Below are 19,112 nucleotides of genomic sequence, written 5' to 3'. Positions count from 1 at the left end.
ACTGGCCACTTTAATTGGGTCCCTAATTTGTCAAGATTGCAAATCGGTCAGATCTTCCTGTGATTTTTCTAAACCTGAAGAAATGTGGTGCCAGAGATTTGCGAGCGAGACCAAAAAGATGGGCATGATTGATCTGAACATTACTTGCTGAGCAATGGTGCGAGCAGGCTTTTAATCTGATCTTTATTCATATCTGGCCTTGCTTTGTAATTTATGCTGCTCTTAGCAATATACAGTGCAGAGGCATGATAAAGGGCACACAGGGTATGTAGCGCTGTTTGGTCCTGGCGGTATTATGAATTCTAGTCACATCCTTTCCTGCCCACATCACCTATGATATTTGAAAACAAATTTTCTAGTCCTCTCCTCCTGCACTTTCTTTGTTCTTTGGAAATGCATAGTTCAACCTTTGAGCAGGGAAAATTATTTGAATTCAAAGACCTTAATGCCTTTTTTTTTTTTAAAGGATGAGAGATGACTAACTCTATTTAAGGTTTGCCTATCACTGAGCTTTTTGCAAGAGGGAGAAATCAATGCTTGTGTGTTGAGTTATTGAAGGTTTGGAGACCTGGGACCTAGAAATTACATGTCCTTACTCAGATAAATGGGGAAATGACAAGAGTGTCTAAAAATGCCTCTTGGAGGAAATGGAACCCAGCAGGAGAATTAATCAAGCTTCGAGTGGACCCCTGAGATGCTGTGGGCACGGCATGTGTAATAACTGAACATAGCCTTGTTGGAGGCCACCTCTATTCTGGAATGGCGGTGCCTTTCTCAGTCAAAACCAGTGTTCCTTGGGGTATTTAAATTGATGGGCTGGCATAACAAAGCACCACAGATGGGGTTGCTTGAACAACAGAAATGTATTGTCTCATAGTTCTAGAGGCTGGACATCCAAAGTCAAGGTGTCCGTGGGGTTGGTTCCTTCAGAAGGCCATAAGGGTCTGTTTGGGGCCCCTCCATTCTGCTTGTAGATGGCCATCTTGTCCCATGTGTCCACATTGTCTTCCCTCCCTGTGTGTCTCTGTATTCAAATTTCCCCTCCTCAGTGGGGAGTCAGCTTGTCCCTCTCCCTCTGCCCCACTGCTCGTGCTCTCTCAAATAAATAAATAAATAAATAAATAAATAAATAAATAAATAAAATAAAAAAATGGGGCCCCTGGGTAGCTCGGTTGGTTAAACATCCCGCTCTTAAGTTTTGCTTAGGTCATGATCTCAGGGTCGTGAAATTGAGCACCGTGTCGGGCTCTGCCATGAACGTGGAGTCTGCTTGAGATTCTCTCCCTCTCTCTCTGCCCCTCCCCTACTCCCATTATCTTTGTCTCTCTCTTTCAAAAAAAGAAAAAGAAAAAAGAAAAACTTTTTTGAATTTTTGGGATGATGTGTAATGGATGAAGTGATACTAGATGTCTTATTATGTTTATGAATAAGAGCATAAGTATAGAATGAGCCAGGCAGTGTGATCTTGGGCAAGTCTCTCGACTTCTTTGACCCTCATCTTTTGAATTTTGCTAAGACGTAGATTTTCATAATACCTGCTTCATAGGGTTCTTATGAGAAATCAATAAGGTAATGCATATAGAAGTCTTAGCAGGTGCGTGACAAATTGTTTTCAGTAAGTGTTAGCTGCCTTTGCATTGTTGTTCCAGCTGGACACAGATGCAGGGTGTGGGGGGATGTGTGTTTTGTGGACTGTGGTGAATCAGCCTGAAGCAACAAGGCCAGCAGCCCTGATTCTGTATTTGTCAGTGGTTCACGGTTAAAAGCAAGTGGTGGTGGCTTTTCAAAAATCCGCCCCCCCCAAAAAAAACCTTTGACCTGTGTTGCTAAGGATGTGCTTGGCCTCTCAGATAGTTGCCATAGAAACTGTCTGAATTTAGTCCTTGTGCCTGAGGGAAACCCCAACAAATAGCACACATTCCAAGCACATGGTTGTATTCAACCTTTTCAGGTAGTTCAGATAGAATGTCACTGAATTATCTAGAAATGTGCTCCAATCCTTTTCCAAGTAGTGCTCATGAGGAAATCTATCAAGTGTGTGTGGCTTGGTGCTTTTAGGCAGTTTCAGTTATAAACTATGCTTTCCCTCCAGCAATAGTATGATCCAGGATGTGAGAGTCATTAGTGGAATTATGTCCATGCAAAAAGGAAATAGAAGCAAGACTTGTTTGAGAGGCTACAGTCCCCTTCTGGCATAATCCCTGCAGTAGCGCGGTTTGCCTGGACGCATGGGTATAAAGGCTTTGCCTCACTGCTTCACTTGGTCGTGAGGACGTTGCTGGGAAGGCTGCTTCTTGAGCAGTCTCGTTATCTGGGCCACCGAAAGCCAGGGACTATGAAAGGAGACGTCCTGTAGGACAATGTTCAAAGTTCAGACGAAGCACATGGGGGTGGCTGGATGAATTTTTATTTAACAAACTGTTCAAAATATGAACTCATTGAACCTCATAAATCTCACAGGTAAATACTCTGATCATCCTTGCTTTGTGGTTGAGTAGACACAAGTCGGTGGAGGAGCCAGCTGGTCGAACTCCAGGGTCCGTGCTCCCAACAGCTGCACCGTGGGGTACATCAGTCTACAAATGAGTCATGGAACCCTAGGCATGGCGGTGGAAAAAGCAATTACTTCTACTTCCCACTGGAAACCTCTCTGTGAGGGATAAGACTAAGTGTAAATGACAAAATAAAGGATAAGTGCATTGCTACTTTCACTTTTCAGATTCCTTAAAACATCCCAGATGGTGGCCTGTCTGAGCATCTGACTAAAATAAGTCATTTATCTTATTTTTATTTGTTTTTCTATCATTCAATGTATATGTCTTTGGGAGATTAAAAGCACTAAAAAATCAGTTTAAGAAGAGATGATATGTATCAGCCAGTTTTTAACCTATTTACTGAGCAGAAATCTGTTAGTGTATTTAAAAGAGAAGAGACCCTTTTCATCGACAATAAAAATTTATTACTTTGCATCAAAACAAATCTTTAAATCTCAAATTAGTTTCCTTGAACATATTATGTTTATTCCGAAAGCTCTTATAGATTGGACAAATTCATAGGATATCACTGTTAGATAATTAAAATGTTTTAGAATTTAACAAACATCTGTTGAGGGATTAATATATGCAAAGCATCGCCTGACAAACTGTGAGAGGCTCAAAAAACTTTTAAAAATAAGGCCTCTGCCTTGAAGGATTTTGTTTTCTAGTACAGGCAATAACACAGATATATAAATAAATGATTTAAAAAAATGCAGTCAGGAGGGGCTTTGAGAGGAAGACACTTCTGGCTGGAAATTAGGAAAGATTTCATGAAGGAAGTAGGATTTGGGTTCTAACTCCATGAAGGCAGACTCTCTACCCCTTATTTGGTTATCCCACTTCTTAGCACAGGATCTGTCATATGAGAGAAGCTTTTTATAGTAATTCAGTGCTTTTAAAATCAATGAACAATTTGGACCTAGAAGGTAAGGTATGACCTGTAGTACATGTAGAGGTGAGGAAGAACAACCTCCCTCCAACTTCCTGATGCAAATATTGACTGTCCATTTATTCCAGCTGGCCTCATGCTGGGTGGGGTGGGCAGCAAGTGCCAAAGAGTGGAGGCAGGAAGGCTCAGGGTACAGAGTCCGTCCGGGTAGACAGAGTTACTGAGTGTGGGAAGGGAGTGGGAGATAAGGCTGGAAGAGTAAGTTGGGGACCAGTACTTGAAAACTCTTGAATGCTGAAGAGCTTGAGGAGAATGATCCCCAAATGCGCCATTATCGTCTGTATTTCTCCTCTTACAAGCTGATCATGTGCATTTCGCTAGATTAAAAAAAACAAAAACCGAGTTAGACTTAATAATTTATTCATTTACCTATTTGATATTGCAGTATGCTAGAGCCGGCCATTGTTATTTATTTCCATGGGTCTCCACACCACATAAGCAGTTGAAAGCTGTAGAAAAATGTCTTGTGTTTAGGATAATGAGTCAATTCTAAAATGATGTTTATACACAACGACCAAATTAATTCTGTTGCAAAAGCTAACTTTTAAACATTCACCGAGTTTATGACTGACTGTCCTGAAGGGTTTTAATCCTAGCTCTTCCTTCAAATAGCTATAGAACCTTGGGAAAGGTTGCTTCCCGGATTTAGCATGTAGAAACAATATATACATTTTTCATATCTCTGTTTCTCTGGGCCTACATCCGTATCTCAGCAGCTCCCTCACTACCTACGGTACCGTAGAAAGAGTTAAAAGAGGTTTGGGTCTTTGGGCTCTGACAGATCTGGCTGGAAGCATGGCAATGTCCCTTCCTACCTACGTACTGGGCGAATTGCTTAACTTTGAATCTCCGTGTCCTCCTATATAAAATTAGTATAACGTTTCCCAACTCATCCTGTCCGTGAGAAACTCACATGTTTATTATTGAGCAATTGTGTTGTATTTTCTGTTTGAGGAAACTGGCGCAGGGAAATTAAGTGGTAATACCCATGGCAGCACAGCTAGTGAAAGGTAGAGCTGGGTTTCTGGTCCAGGCTTTCGGACTCAGAATCCATTGTCTACACCACTGTTATGCTGTTGGTAAAAGCCCCTCCCCAAATCTACCTCCTAGTTGATACTTAATAAATGCTTATTTCGATCTTTATCTCCCAGGGCATTTGTAGCATTTGTGAGGCTAAAATGGGATAGTGCTTTTACCTTTTTAAAGTTCAAATATAAGCTATCCAATGTAAGGAATTAAAAAATTTCAGGGACTACATTTTTAGAGTGGTTCGAATTTCAGTAACCATTTTTTCATGCTGAGTATATTAGTGAGATAAATGCAATGTAGAAAAAGGGAAAAAAAGGAAAAGAAAGAAAGAAAAAGATGAAACAGTAAACCAGGATCACCCTTAGTCCCTAGAGATAATGAAGCGATTGGAATTTTAGTGAAATGAGTGCATTTTTCATTTTGTTGATCTTTTGGTTGGCAGTCCAGTATTATGACAGGCAACAGCCTTGCCTTACAGGCCATGTGGAAAATTTATATCAGATCTTAAAATCAGTTAGTCATGATGTGTCTCAGGGTGAAAGTTATAATTTCTAAAAAATGTGAAGCCACAAGAAAGAAAGGAAAAATAATACTGAACAGAAGAGAATAAGAACAGAGTTTGTATTCTTATTTGGTTGCTTTTGGAGTAATAAAAAGTATACCTTTTCCTTAGGCATATTGCCTAGTTAACAACAATGTTTAGAAGACCAGAGTTTGGCTGGTGAGGTCTTTGAATGAAGGACTGTGAACATTCTTGAGTTCTTTCTGTTTGAGGAATCTCATGTATTTGCCGCTTTGAATCAGAACCATTAAAATGTTAATATCTAGTTATCCTGGCATTTGCCCAAACATATCTTTCCCATGCATATAATAAAAGTGAAAACTATACTTCTTTTCTATCATTTAAGACCTATAAGTGGAGACGATTATAATAAAGCGAAGCAGGTAAAGAAATAGAATTACCATGAGCTTCTTTTGAGATGTTGACTTGTGTGTTCCTCTGGATGAGGTATCATGAAGCTTCTGGAAGACTGGGTTGTTCCCTAAAGAGAAGAAGCTGGCCTTTAATGATCCCATTCTACTAGGCTTATAACTGGATATTGTCCAATGATCCTTTCTGGCTGGAAAGACATGATTTTAACAGACTGGTAACTAATCACTTTTATTCTCTGGTTTATTCACAGGAGTTTCAATATAGAAAACGGCAATGATGCAAGCCCAACTGCATTGCTTGTGTCTCCTTATACTGTATTTGGTAAGAGGATGTTCTTTCTTTATTTACTAGAATATTTTCTGACATTTTCTACCTCATACCAGGGAAACAATGATTATCATGACTTAAAAAAGGTCTATCAAAATTAAATTGTATACAAAGGACCCGTAGTTTGCCCAGTGAAATGGCTACAAGTCATATGTCTATCCTGCAACCAGGGAAGTACTTTTTCTCAGCTCTTAAAAGCCAGTACCACTTAATGGACAAGGTTTAAAACAAATCTGTCTATTCATATTTAGACCTTCATGTATAGCTCAGGAAATCTGGAAAGAAAAGTATACTGAAGCCTATATTGGTCTTTGTATACAGTATATATGTATCTATAGTCTAGGTATATGTGTGTATATTAGTTTATGTCCCTTAATCTTGACTTTTTTTTTTTTTTTTACTTTGACCGTGAAAAATTACCACCGAAATATTAAGAAAAGCATTTTCTCTATTTTCAACCCTGCTCTGCTCTGTGCTTTTCTTCCCATATGTGGTTTGGAGTTTTCTGGTCAGAGTTGTCTTTAGCCATTTGTTAAGCCAACCCTCTCAATTGACAGGCTTCTACAAGTTGGAGCTGGATGGAACCTGGAGAGACCCAGCCCTCGATCTTGGGTAGATAGTGGGGTGCCAATGTTGTTTTATTCATTAGGCTCATAAAAGATCATATACTGACCCAACAATCTGTTGTATTATGAAGCAAGATTATGGGGAAGCATTTGCTTCCTCCTTAGAAGGACGTTACTAGATCTTCACACCTCAGATCTTGGTTCCTTTCTTCTGGGACCCCAAAATAACATCAAATTCTGAGTTCCTGAGAGCCCTCTAGAACCCTCACAGTCCCGAATATTTACAGAATGAAATAGAGCCAAACTTGTAAACCTAACCAGAGCCTTCTTCTTGGGGGAGGAGGGGAAGCTACAGTTCAAATTTTGTGAGCAAGGTGCCTCTGCACAGACCCGGGGCTCAAAACTTGTCACCAAGACTGCGTAAGGACTAGGTCAAACATCTCCTCTTGGCTTCTCTCCTCTTCTCATCCTTCAAATGCCCTTTGCCATCTCTATTATCACAGGCTGGTAGTGAAGTCAGACCTGGGTACAAAACTGGCACTGCCCCTTCCTAGTGATAGGAGCTTGGGTGAGTTACTTAAGCCCTGAACCTCAGTTTTTTGCCCTGTGGAATGGATCTCATAAGAGTACTTGCCTTTTTGGTAGTTGTGACAATTAAATGAGATAATGCATTTATAGAGCCCTGGGATCAGTGACAGGCACAGTCTAAGCACTGCATAAATATTGCCTATTCTTATTATTGGCTGCTATTACTACTGCATATATTGGGCCCAGCCTGGAGCCCAATGTGGGACTTGAACTCACGACCCTGAGATTAAGACCTGAGCTGAAATCAAGAGTCAGACACTTAACTGACTGAGTCACGCAGGCACCCCTTACTATAGCATTTTAAATATTCAGTGTCTACGCTCATATGGACTTTGACTTCCATGAGGAGGACTATCTTTTAGTCATGTCTGTAGCCTCAGCACATAGCACCATGCTAGGAGTAGAGTAGAAATTAAATATATAATTGTGGACTTATATTAGGAGACAACAAGATTTAAGAGAAGATTCTGTCATGATAATTTGATATTAGTGGGCTTATCTTGTCTGAGAATGGGACATGCATAATTTTTTTTCTGGATAAAAGGTGGGAAATCATTTTTCCTTCTCTCTAATCTCAGCCCAGTGGGACTTCTACCTAGAGTAAGAAATAATGCCCAAACCCCTGCTGGCAGCAAGAGCCTTGTCCAGGAGATAGCCACGTGCACAGCTGTGTCTGGTTGCGGGGGCGGGTTGCTACCTGTGCGGTGGGATTGCAGGGGCATTAGGATGGAGCCACTTCTCTCTCCCGCCCCCACCCACCCCTGCTTCCAGACCCTCTCCTGTGAAGACTGGAAGTTTAGTTGAAGCTTTCCTTCAGCATAAGGCTTTATTCAGCAGAGATAGCGATGTGAAGTGATTGCCAGTCATTTATCCCAGACTGCCAGTGGTTCTCCTGTTCTTTTCTGAGCACTGGTTCCCAGAGAGGGTGAGGAACATTGCATGAATATATTGCAAGGGCCCTGAAGAGAAAGCGAGTGAGTGATCTGGGTTTGGGAAAGTGTGCTGAATAGGGAGGCAGAGAAATCAAGGAGAAGCCACCTACTCTAGAGTTTTGCCTGGGATTATACTTCTTCTAGAAGGAATAAGAGTTTGGCATAAATACTATCTATCCCTGCAGAGAAGTCTTGCTGGAAAGTATGATGAGGACGGCTACGAGGCAGGCACATCTGGCAGCTGCATGTGTCCTTTGCTGGCCTGGAAGGCAGGGTAGCAGTGTGGCTCGGAATTGGGGCTTGGTGGTCCAACAGAGCTGGCTTCATCCCACATTCTCTGTCTCCGCTGTGGGACTTCTCTGGAGACACTTCCCTGATCTTGTTGAGGATCAGAAGAAATGATATGTGTGTGTGTGTGGGGGGTCTAGTCCCACAGCTGTTGCACAGGGAACATTAAAAAATGACAGTTCCCTTCCCTTCCCTTCCTTTTACCTCTTTGTGCATGATGATGGGCATTATCCCTCCAACTCCTGCATGGACCCTCTTTTCGTTTCACCAGTTCCCCCACACTGTCTTTCCCAGTTCTGGCGGTATGGCTTGATGACTCATGACATGCACATGCACTTTGAAATCTTTATAGCCTCAATAACCACGTTAATGACACAAAGGGAGATTTGCCGTCCTGTTATGAGAACCCGACTTTGAACCTTGCCACTGAGATAGACTGACTAATGGGGGTTTCTTCTGGATGCCATCACTGGTGTGAACTGCTGGAAGACTGGCCCCTGCTGACGTGAGCACAAAGTTGATGAAGGCAGTTTGCTGTTAAGTAGCGGCCTCACAGAAAGCCCCACCCTTGTCTTGTACCGACCATGGCAGTGCCTGGACGTCTACCTCCAGGTCTTGTGTCCCGTCCTCCAGAGAAGATGTGGAAAAGGAGTATAAGGGAGCAAGAGCGCCCAGAGGAAGATAGTCCTTAAAAGGAACTGATGAGCTAGAAGTCTATCGAATTATTGTGTCAGTTAAGAGTGCTTTCAATATAGGGAACAGGAAGTTCAACTTTGGAGCAACTTAGTAAGGAGAGTTTCTTTTCCTCAGAGAACAAGAAGCCTGAAGTGGGCATCCCAAGGCGGGTTTTGCATTTCTGTGATGTGACCAGAGACTTGAGCTTCTTTCTCTTTGCTCCCCCATTATTTGAGTTGGTTTGTCCCCTCATGGTTTCATGACAACCACCACAGCCATAGACATGAGGTCTATTGTCTGAGCAAGAACAACAGAGAAGGGGGTGGCAAATCCAGCCACATCTGTCTTTTTTCACTGGGAGAGTAAAAGCTTGACCAGGACTCCCCCAGCAGATTTCACCTTTTGTTTCATGAGCCCAAACTGGGTCACTTGGCTGCCCTGATGGCTTCCCAAGGGAGAGAGGTGGGCGATGGCTGGGGGCAGCTAGTCCATGAGCCTGCTACAACTCTGAGGGTGAGGGGACCAGATTCCAAAGCCCTCTGTGTTTTCATTTGCCAGATAACTGGTATCAAGTTAATCGAGATTCAGTGAACCAAGGGGCATAGTGGAAGCTTCTCCCCCCTACTCTTATCCCAATTATTATTCTCAGTATGTCCATCCCAAGAGTGTACTTGCTCTCCCTAAAGAAGTGGAAAACACCAAATTCTCTTCCCCCTAGTTCTTCTTACTTTCTTGGTTTTACCTCTCTAGCTCCCAAACCATATACTTCTCATATTATACTTCTGATCCTAACCTATCCCACCCCTGGTTTCTACACAAGTTGGAGACCTGAAGAATCACACAAGAAGGAGGGGACACCAGCTTTGGGTATGGGTGCTAAGTCCCTCGTTCTAGAGGGTGCCCTTTGTGGGTGGGCTGATGGCTGGCTGTCCCTGCGTGTGCCGCATGTTGTGCTCAGCTTCCTTTAGAGGCACAGTCATGGTGGAAGATGGAGGGATGGCAGGGGCTGCAGTAGGCTCCTCATCCTTCTGGGCTGGGGACAGTGGGAGTCACACCCTCCTGCACATCCTTGATGCTCCTGTTTTCCTGCCAGATTGTCCTGGCCATTTTTGCTCCCTCTGATGGGTAGTGGGGCACAGTGGCTGAGAGCACCCATCGCAGCCATAGGTTCGAATCCTGCTTCCCGTCCCAACTTGGGCAAATTGCTTCACCTCTCAGCATCTTAGTCTCATTGCCTGTAAAACAGAGCTAACTGTCAGAATTTGTCCCCAAGTTGTTGTCAGGATTAACTGCTCAGGACTGAGCTCACTGCATACTGATTCCTCTTTTCCCTGTCGCAGCCACCACGTACTGCTATCCCAGCCTGGATTTGGGGGTCTGCAGAGGCTGCTTGCCTCTCAAGTTCAGGGGCTTTGGGCTTTAGAAATATCGTAGGGCTACTGCTTAAAGTAAACATTTTGTTCTTTTTTTTTTTTCCTACATGAGTATAGATTGCTAATCAAATGTTAAAACAGGAAGTGTTTCTTGAAGTCGCAGTTCAAATTCAGATTCAGATTTGACTAAAATGTACCATGTAATGGTGTGCAGAGTAAGCACTGGACTCAACACATCTACATATTTCTCTCCCTTATAAATTCAGTTGTCCTTGAAGTGACTAAACTGTGGGGTGCTGGCAATCTGCCAGAAATGTTCTTCTAAACTAACCGGAGTAGAGGAGAGGTGTTTTAAGAAGCTGGTATAAAACTGTGTGGTATTTAGAAGGCAGAGTGGCACTGTGGGAAGATAGAAACTGGTTCAGTCAGAACCCCCTGTGTGTGCCCTGTCAGCCACTTGTGGAATTTACTCTGCGCAAGTGGCTTCACCTCTGTGAGCCTCACTTTGTAACATGGGAGTGTTAATATTCTCCCCATACGGTGGTTGCTGGAATGGTCAAATGAGAAAGACAGTGTAAGGCTCATGGCAAGCCATCTTGACATAGTAGAAGCTCAAGAATATCAAAAATCTCTTTCTACCTGTTTTGACTACATTTTGCATTGTTTTGAGCTAGTTTAGAATCTTGTGTTTCATATATCAGTCCTGGAAGCCTTAATAAAATCAGCAAGAGGGACGTATATATTCATAATGATGGGTATGCCAATTTTTCTCTTTGTCTTTCCTTTTTTAACAGACAATTGGATATAGCCAAGAGGGGAAGTTTAGTGGACCCCTGGAACCCAAGACATTTTCTATTTTTGAAGGCCAAGAAGCGAGTCAAGTCATATTCCAGGTAATGGCTCCTCTTGATCACTGTTATCTTGATTTTACAGGCTCTTGCAGTGGACTTTACTCCTTAATCTACTGTATAGAAGGAAATAAAATGGAGGCATGGCAGATCTCATTATCAAGAATGAGTTCAGAAGCTAAGTTAAACAGAGAGATGGGTGTCTCGGTCTTGTGAGGGGTTGTGCATGACATTCTCATTCAGACTTCTTCAACTGTGTCTGGAGGGAGTGCTCCCTTCCCTGGGGTGGGGAGCTTGGTACCTATAGGTTCTGCTTCTCCCCCAGGGTGGGAAGGGAACAAGCCTCTGGAGTGGAATGGCCACCTGACTGTCCATCCAATCAGTATGCTGCTTGAAGCATTGGAAGATGCAGGTTCTTTGGAGTAGCACTGGAATGGTGTGCTTTTCCTTAGTATCTCCTCTGAACCCATCCCTGGGCCCTTGCCTATGGGTTGGCCATGCTGGGAGGTGGTCATCTTCTGTAGTTAGATAACTGAGAAAAGCATCAGACTGAGGGGTGGCCTGTAGATGGGAATAAGAGACTCCAGCTATAAAGGACACTGAAAAAATCCTGGAAATATAATGGGGAGGGAGAAAAACATACTCCTGCATTTACCAGAAATCTTCTGGGGGAGCCCACTTGGCCTTGGAGTGGTTGAGGATGGTTTGATGAGCTTTTGGGGTGTGCGCATGACCCCCACCCAGGTACTGTGGGAGCAATGGAGGGTTGCTGAACACCTGCCCTGTGCTGCCAGAGGGAAAAGCATGTACCAAGGATGGGCAATATCGAATAGGTTTTCTGTGAGCACAGGTCCACATTCCAGTGAACAGAATCAGGACCACATAGAGGCAATCCCAAAGTTGCACACCTCACAGACCTAGAAACTGGCTGGATAGGATGATTTCAGTCTCTGAGGGTCCCATTCCTTGAGTTGCTTTACTTCTTTTTCTGTTCTTTTTCCATTAACCACCCTACAAAGCCTATCTCTTTTTGGCCAGTTGTCATGGCTGAACATTTCTTATTTATGGGTGAGTGTGTTGGAGTAGAGGAGTGGGAGATGAAGGGGATTTCCTTCCTAAGATCTCAGAATCTCTGTAGACCTAGGAGACTTTCGGTACCAACCACTTGTTTTACAGATAAGGAAACTGAGGCTTAAATAAGTTAATAGCAGAGCTGAGATTAGAAAACAGGTCTCGTGACTCCTAGTCAAGCAGACCATGCCTTCTCCATCTTTGTATGTGGAGAGGATGCAGCAAACTTAGTAGTAAGATGCACTTTGAACTCTTCATTACCGTGGTGGGAGGAGTTGTACAGATCCCTTCCTTTAGCACCGCTTGATGTATTCTTGCCTGGAGTTTGGGAGACACAAAGCGAGCTCATTGCCCCATGAGACTGGTCCTTGGGTTGGTAAGAGATCTTAAAAAACAGAACAAAGAAAAAAAAAAAAAAGAATTAAACAGTCACAGACTTCTTTCATTGAGGATTTACAACTAGCTCAGTACCCTAGGGGTTTCCAGATCATAAGATAGTATGATACAAATCTGAGCTAGGTCAGTTTTTCCCTTTCTAATGAGATTTAGCTTACACACCATAAAGTCTACTCTTAAAATGTACAAATCATGGATTTTTAATATATCACAAAGATGTGCAACTATCACCACTATCGAGTTCCAGAACATTTTCACGAGCCTCAAAGAAACCCTGTATCTATTAACAGTCCCCATTCTCTCTTCCCAGCCCCTGGTAAACACAAATCTACTTTCAGTATCTGTAGATTTGCCTATCTGGACATTTAATGTAAATAGAGTCATACATGTGGGCTTTTGTGTGTGGTTTCTTTTACTTAGCATGTTTTCAAAGTTCATCTGTATTGTAGCAGGTATTAATACTTTATTCCCTTTTTGTAGCTGAATAATATTCCATTGTATGGATATATACCACATTTTCAATAGCCATTTATCAACTGATGGACATTTATGGCTATGATGAATAATGCTATTATGGACAATCATGTACAACTTTTTGTGGACATATGTTTTCAACTCTTTTGGATATATACCTAGGAGTGGAATTGCTGGATCATAGTTAATTCAGTGCTTAACTTGTTGAAGAACCGTAAAACTGTTCTTCAAAGCAACTAAACTATTTTACATTCTTACCAGCATTGTTTACGGGTTCCAATTTCTCTACATCCTTGCCAATGCTTGTTATTATCTGTGTTTTTTATTACAGCTATCCTCATGGGGGTGAAATGGTATTATTTTTTTCTTTGTGGTTTGGGTTTGCATTTCCCTAATGACTAATGATGTTGAGTATCTTCTCATGTGCTTATTGGCTATTTGTATATCTTCTTTGGAGAAATCTTTTGCCTATTTTTTAATTGGGTTGTTAGAGCTCTTTATATATTCTGCATACAAGCTCCTTATCAGATATATGATTTGCAAATATTTTCTCACATTCTATGGATTTTTGTCTCATTTTCTTGATAGTGCCATTTGAAGCACAAAGGCTTTTAATTTTGATGGGATGTTTTTCCATTTATTTAGATCTTCTTTAATTTTTTTCAACAATGTTTTATAGTTTTCACTTTACAAATATTATATTTCTTCGGTTAAATTTATCCTGAAGTATGTTATTCTTTTCAATCGTGTTATAAATGAAATTGTTTTCTTAATATCATTTTTAGATTGTTCTTTGCTTGCATGTAGAAATACAATTGATTTTTTATATTGATATTTTATTCTGCAACCTTATTGGACTTGTTTATTAGCAGTAATAAATTTTTTAGATTCCTTAGGATTTTCCATATATAAAATCATGTCATCTGTGAATGGGATAGTTTTACTTCTTTCTTTCTAATCTGGATGCTTTTTATTTCTTTTTCTTGCCTAGGACCTTGAATACAGTGGCAAGATTGGGAAATCTTTTCTTGTTTCTAATCCTTTTGGGGAAAGCTTTTATTCTTTCACCATTAATTATAAGGTTAGCTGTGGGTTTTTCTTAGATGCCCTTTATCAGGTTGAGGAAATTACCTTCTTTTTTTTTTTTATTATGTTCAGTTAGCCAGCATATAGTAGTACATCATAAGTTTTTGTTGTAGTGTTCAATGATTCATTAGTCGCATATAACACCTAGTGCTCATCCCACACGTGCCCTCCTTAATACCCATCACCCAGTTACCCCATTCCCCCACCCGCCTCCCTTCTGTAACCCTCAGTTTGTTTCCCAGAATCCAGAGACTCTTATGGTTTGTCTCCCTCTTTGATTTCTTCCCATTCAGTTTTCCCTCCCTTCCCCTGTGGTCCTCTGCACTATTCTTTATGTTCCACATATGAGTGAAATCATATGATAATTATCTTTCTCTGATTGACTTATTTCACTTAGCATAATCCCCTCCAGTTCCATGCATGCCGATGCAGATGGTAGGTATTCATCCTTTCTGATGGCTGAGTAATATTTCATTATATATATGTATTGCATCTTTATCCATTCATCTGTTGAAGGGCCTCTCAGTTCCTTCCACAGTTTGGCTATTATGGACATTGCTGCTATGAACATTGGGGTGCATGTGCCCCTTCTTTTCACTACATCTGTATTTTTGCACTACTAGGTATTTAACCCAAAGATACAGAGGAAATTACCTTTTATTCCTAGTTTGTTGAGTATTCTTTTTTAATCAAGAAAGAATGTTGGATTTTGTCAAATGACTTCCTGCCTCTATTGAGATATTCATTTGGTTTTGTCCTTTATTCTATCAACATAGGGTATTAAATTAATTGATTTTCGTATATTGAACCAGCCTCATATTCTGGTATAAATTCTACGTGGTCATGGCATATAATTGTTTTTATATGTGGCTAGATTCAGTTTGCTAGTATTTTGTTGAAGATTTTTGCATCTATATTCGTAAGAAATAGTGGTCTGCAGTTTTATTGGGTTGTCTCTTCTGATTTGCATATCAGGATGATACTATCCTCCTAGAATGAATTGGGAAGTATTCCCTACTCTACTTTTTGGTAGCATCTGTGAAGATTTGGTGTTATTTTTTCTTTATGTGTTAAGTAGAATTTACCAGTAAAGCCAACTGGTACTGAGCTTTCCTTTGTGTAAGTTTTTAATTACTAATTCAATCTCTTTACTTGTTATAGTTTTATTCAGATTTCCTATTTGTTTTTTAGTTAGTTTTGACAGTTTCTGCCTGTGTAAGAATTCATCCATTTCACTGAGGTTGTCTAATTCATGGGGGAAATAATTACTTATCATATTCTCATTAACCCTTTTTATCTCTGTAAGGTTGGTAGCAATGTTCCCTTTTACATTCCTGATTTCAGTTATTTCAATCTTGTTTTTTTCTTATTTTTAATTATTGTTAAAGATTTATTAATTTATTTTATATAGAGAGAGCGAGCGCAAGCAGGGGGATAGGCAGAGGGAGAGGGAGAGTGAAACAGACTCCTCGCTGAGTGCAGAGCCTGATGCAGGGTTCAATCTCGGGACTGAGATCATGACCTGAGCTGAAATCAAGAGCTGGATGCTTAACCAACTGAGCCACCGAGGCACCCCTATATTGGAGATTTTCAATGCCCCCTAGGGTCATCTTACTTCCCAGAGGAACTTTTTAAGTATTTTGGTCAGCTTCTTGTTTGTATCAACTGTTATCACTGCCTCAGGTAGCTGCAATGTTAAACAATTGCTGATGATTATTTTTGACAAATTCTCCAAGAGAAAAACCATTTGCAGTGAGTGAACTCTGAGGTCAGATAAAGCCAAGCCTTTTGAGTAGGTGTTTCCAGGGAACTCCAGATAGGTCAGATAATAGCAGTTGTCTGGGAATGGGGATTTTGGGAAACTCCAAACCCTTTCTGCCCCCTCCATAGTACTGAGGCTGTGAGGCTGTTGGATTTCAAGGTTAATGCATATCTTGAGAAAAGACAATGGAATTAGGGCAAGTCAAAGTAATAACAAAACTTGGTTCTTATTGATAGTAATTTTCTTAATTAAACACTTCTTGGATCTTGCAAGCATTTGGTTAATTTCCAAGGTTCTGAAAAAGTTGATATTTATTTATAATTTTTTTTCCAGTTTTTCATTGCTTTTATGGAGGAAAAGTTTTTTTTCAGATCCTTATTCCATCTTTCCCATTGATATCCTTAAAACACAAAATAGTAACACTTTTCTTTATTATATAAACAACATAATATCAACAAGCAAACACAAAAAAGTATTCACTCACAGTTCTACCCACTTAGCACATTAACTAGTTTTTTCCCATATCTTGCCCACTGACATGAATGCTTTTGGTACTGTTACAATCATAGTTTAGATTTACTCTTATAGTCTCCTTTTGTTACTTTCCATAATATCATTTTTTCTTATGCTGCTTCATAATTTGTAGAATGAACATTTTAATGATTACTGTTTTATCAACTTTATGTGCTGTAATAATATTACCATCTTTAGTTTTTGTTCGTTAGGAGTTTTCAACTTTCCAGCATTGTAAATAAGGCTACTTATACTACAAGCATGTAGTTTATTGTTGGAGAAATATTTCCTTAGGATAAATTCTGTTAAGTGATGTTTGCTATCAAAGACTACATTCTATGCCTCAGGTGATTTCCAAAGGGAAATTTGTGCTAATTTACACTTCCATCAATAATATATGTGTTTCTTTATGTCCTGTACAACATTGGCTGTTATTGATTTTTAATGTTAATAAAAATTATAAATGTGTATTAAAATTATTAATGAGGTTGAACAAACTTTCATGTCTGCTTTATTTTATGTGAATTTTCTATTCTTGTGGTCTTAAAAGTGCTATAATTCTTCCATGAATAATTATTGATATTTTCTTCACTTCTGAAAACATAATTAAGAGATTGTCATATAGAATTTTATCAAGTTAAAGCCACTTCGAAATTGTTTTCCTTAATATTAAAATGTCTCTTGACCTTTGTCACAATGGTTAGAAGTACCAGATGACATCTTTTTTTATCCTAGCAATAAAGTTATTTCTTTTAATGTTTCTTAGAAGCTAGCAATGTTAAAGCTCTCAGATATTCTCAGAAAAAAATCTCATCTAACTCCAGCTACAATTTAAAGCATCAATTGGCTTTTGTCAATGTATTAAATTATATCATACATTGTTTCTTGAAGGAAATGTATTTTAAAGGTTAAATAGTTAATGTTCAAGCAAACTTTCAGAGTGTATCACTTTATTTTTTTTTTTTAAGATTTTATTTACTTATTTGAGAGACACACACAGAGAGAGAAAGAGGATGGGGGGCAGCGGGGCAGAGGGAGAGGGAGAAGTAGACTCCCCGCTGAGCAGGGAGCCTGATGTGGGGCTCAATCTCAGGACCCTGAGATCATGACCCGAGCAGAAGGCAGACGCTTAACTGACTGAGCCACCCAGGCGCCCCTAGAATGTATCACTTAATTTTATTTATTTATTTATTTTTAAAAGATTTTATTTATTTATTTGACAGAGAGAGACACAGTGAGAGAGGGAACACAAGCAGGGGGAGTGAGAGAGGGAGAAGCAGGCTTCCCATGGAGCAGGGAGCCCGATGCGGGGCTCGATCCCAGTACCCTGGGGATCATGACCTGAGCCGAAGGCAGACGCTTAACGAATGAACCACCCAGGCCCCCTAGAATGTATAACTTTAAAAGCTCAGATCTTATTTAGTGATTATACAAATGAAAATGTTACCTGAAATTGGCGACTTTCTACAACATTGTGTTTCCTTACAACCTAATCTGATTTTTGCCTTTTCCCAGTTTAAGGCCAGTCCTCCTGCTGTGACTTTCAAACTAACTGGAGAGACAGATGGCATATTTCAGATACAACCAGATGGACTTCTATATCATAACAGAGCCTTGGATAGAGAAACAAGAGCTGTTCACAAACTCCAGGTGACTTGAGAAGAGTCAAAGGAACCTAACTCCAACCTCTCTGAGCATCCTTTAGCTTTGTCCTAGAAGTATCACTCGCACATTCATCTCTTCCGTAGAATCCTGTTACAGCTCTCTTGACATTAATGGCATGCTTTGCAAATCTCATTTGTCCATTTTTTACCAACTACAAAGAGATACCCCTTTGGGTATGGCAAAGATACCCTCTTCCTCAGGCCTTTTAACCAGAGTAACTCAATTTGAATTGCCAAAGCCCTCAGATGGCATTACTTGTTCAAGTCTGGCCATGCTCAAACACCTGGATCAAAACAAGCCAGTGCTTCTCTGATATTTCAGTGGTATCTGCCTGTGGCTATTGTGTGGGCTTTGGACCCACAGAGAAGGCCGCATCAGTGTGGCGATGGAACTCCTGTGGGCCTTGCAAGAAGCAGAAGTAACCAATGTTCAGAGGCTCTGACTAAAGAGACCCTTCTCCCTCTTTGTCCTCCTTAGTTTTTTATGGTTGGCATCTGAATACATAGGAATGGTAGAGAGCTAATTGTAGAAAAAAGGGCAAGCAAAACTTCCCATCTAGTAACTTCTATTGGCTTTGCAAGTTGACTACTAAAATGCTCTGTCAGAGCACACGGCACCTCCATAGCCTTAAGGGTCAAAATGTTCTTATTTCACTGACTTATATTTAGAAAAGAAGCATGTCCAGTGTCCAGCATACCTTACTGCTGAGAGAACACAGACATGATTAGCAGAGTTTAACTGATTGGGTCCCTATTTTAGTAGCTCACAGTATGGGGCTTTTATGGGTGTCTTTCTCCCCTACAGTCACCAGGTTATTGGGTCGTTGAGCTCTAATTTCCTTCAACTGACTTTTGGGTGTGTGATATGAAGATCAGACTCATCAAGGTGGTTTCCTTTTCCTTTCTTCATCAGGTCTCAGCCCTGGATGCTCAAGGAGCTATAGTGGAGGGCCCAGTTCCCATCACCATAGAAGTGAAGGACATCAATGACAATCGACCCACATTTCTCCAGAAAGAGTATGAAGGCTCAGTAAGACAGAATTCTCGTCCAGGTAAAAGGCAGGAGTCCGGAGATATTTATGGAAAGGTGAAGAATATCA

General features: G+C 40.6%; 1 protein-coding gene across 1 annotated transcript in view; it reads left to right on the top strand.

The window, feature by feature from the left end:
- Nucleotides 1-19,112, top strand: part of CDH17 (cadherin 17) — a 72,525-nt gene that overhangs the window by 13,658 nt on the left and 39,755 nt on the right. The window contains exons 2-5 of the mRNA XM_035011533.1: nt 5,700-5,770; nt 10,993-11,091; nt 17,864-17,998; nt 18,926-19,064. Coding sequence (XP_034867424.1) covers nt 5,723-5,770; nt 10,993-11,091; nt 17,864-17,998; nt 18,926-19,064 — 421 coding nt within the window. The 5' untranslated portion in view covers nt 5,700-5,722. The remainder of the gene's footprint in view (nt 1-5,699; nt 5,771-10,992; nt 11,092-17,863; nt 17,999-18,925; nt 19,065-19,112) is intronic.

This window comes from Mirounga leonina, unplaced genomic scaffold, assembly GCF_011800145.1.
Source record: "Mirounga leonina isolate KUSES-001 unplaced genomic scaffold, KU_Mleo_1.0 Mir_165, whole genome shotgun sequence".
NCBI lineage: Eukaryota > Metazoa > Chordata > Mammalia > Carnivora > Phocidae > Mirounga > Mirounga leonina.
Note: the sequence above shows the minus strand (reverse complement) of the source record. Positions and strands in the feature narration are given on the sequence as shown.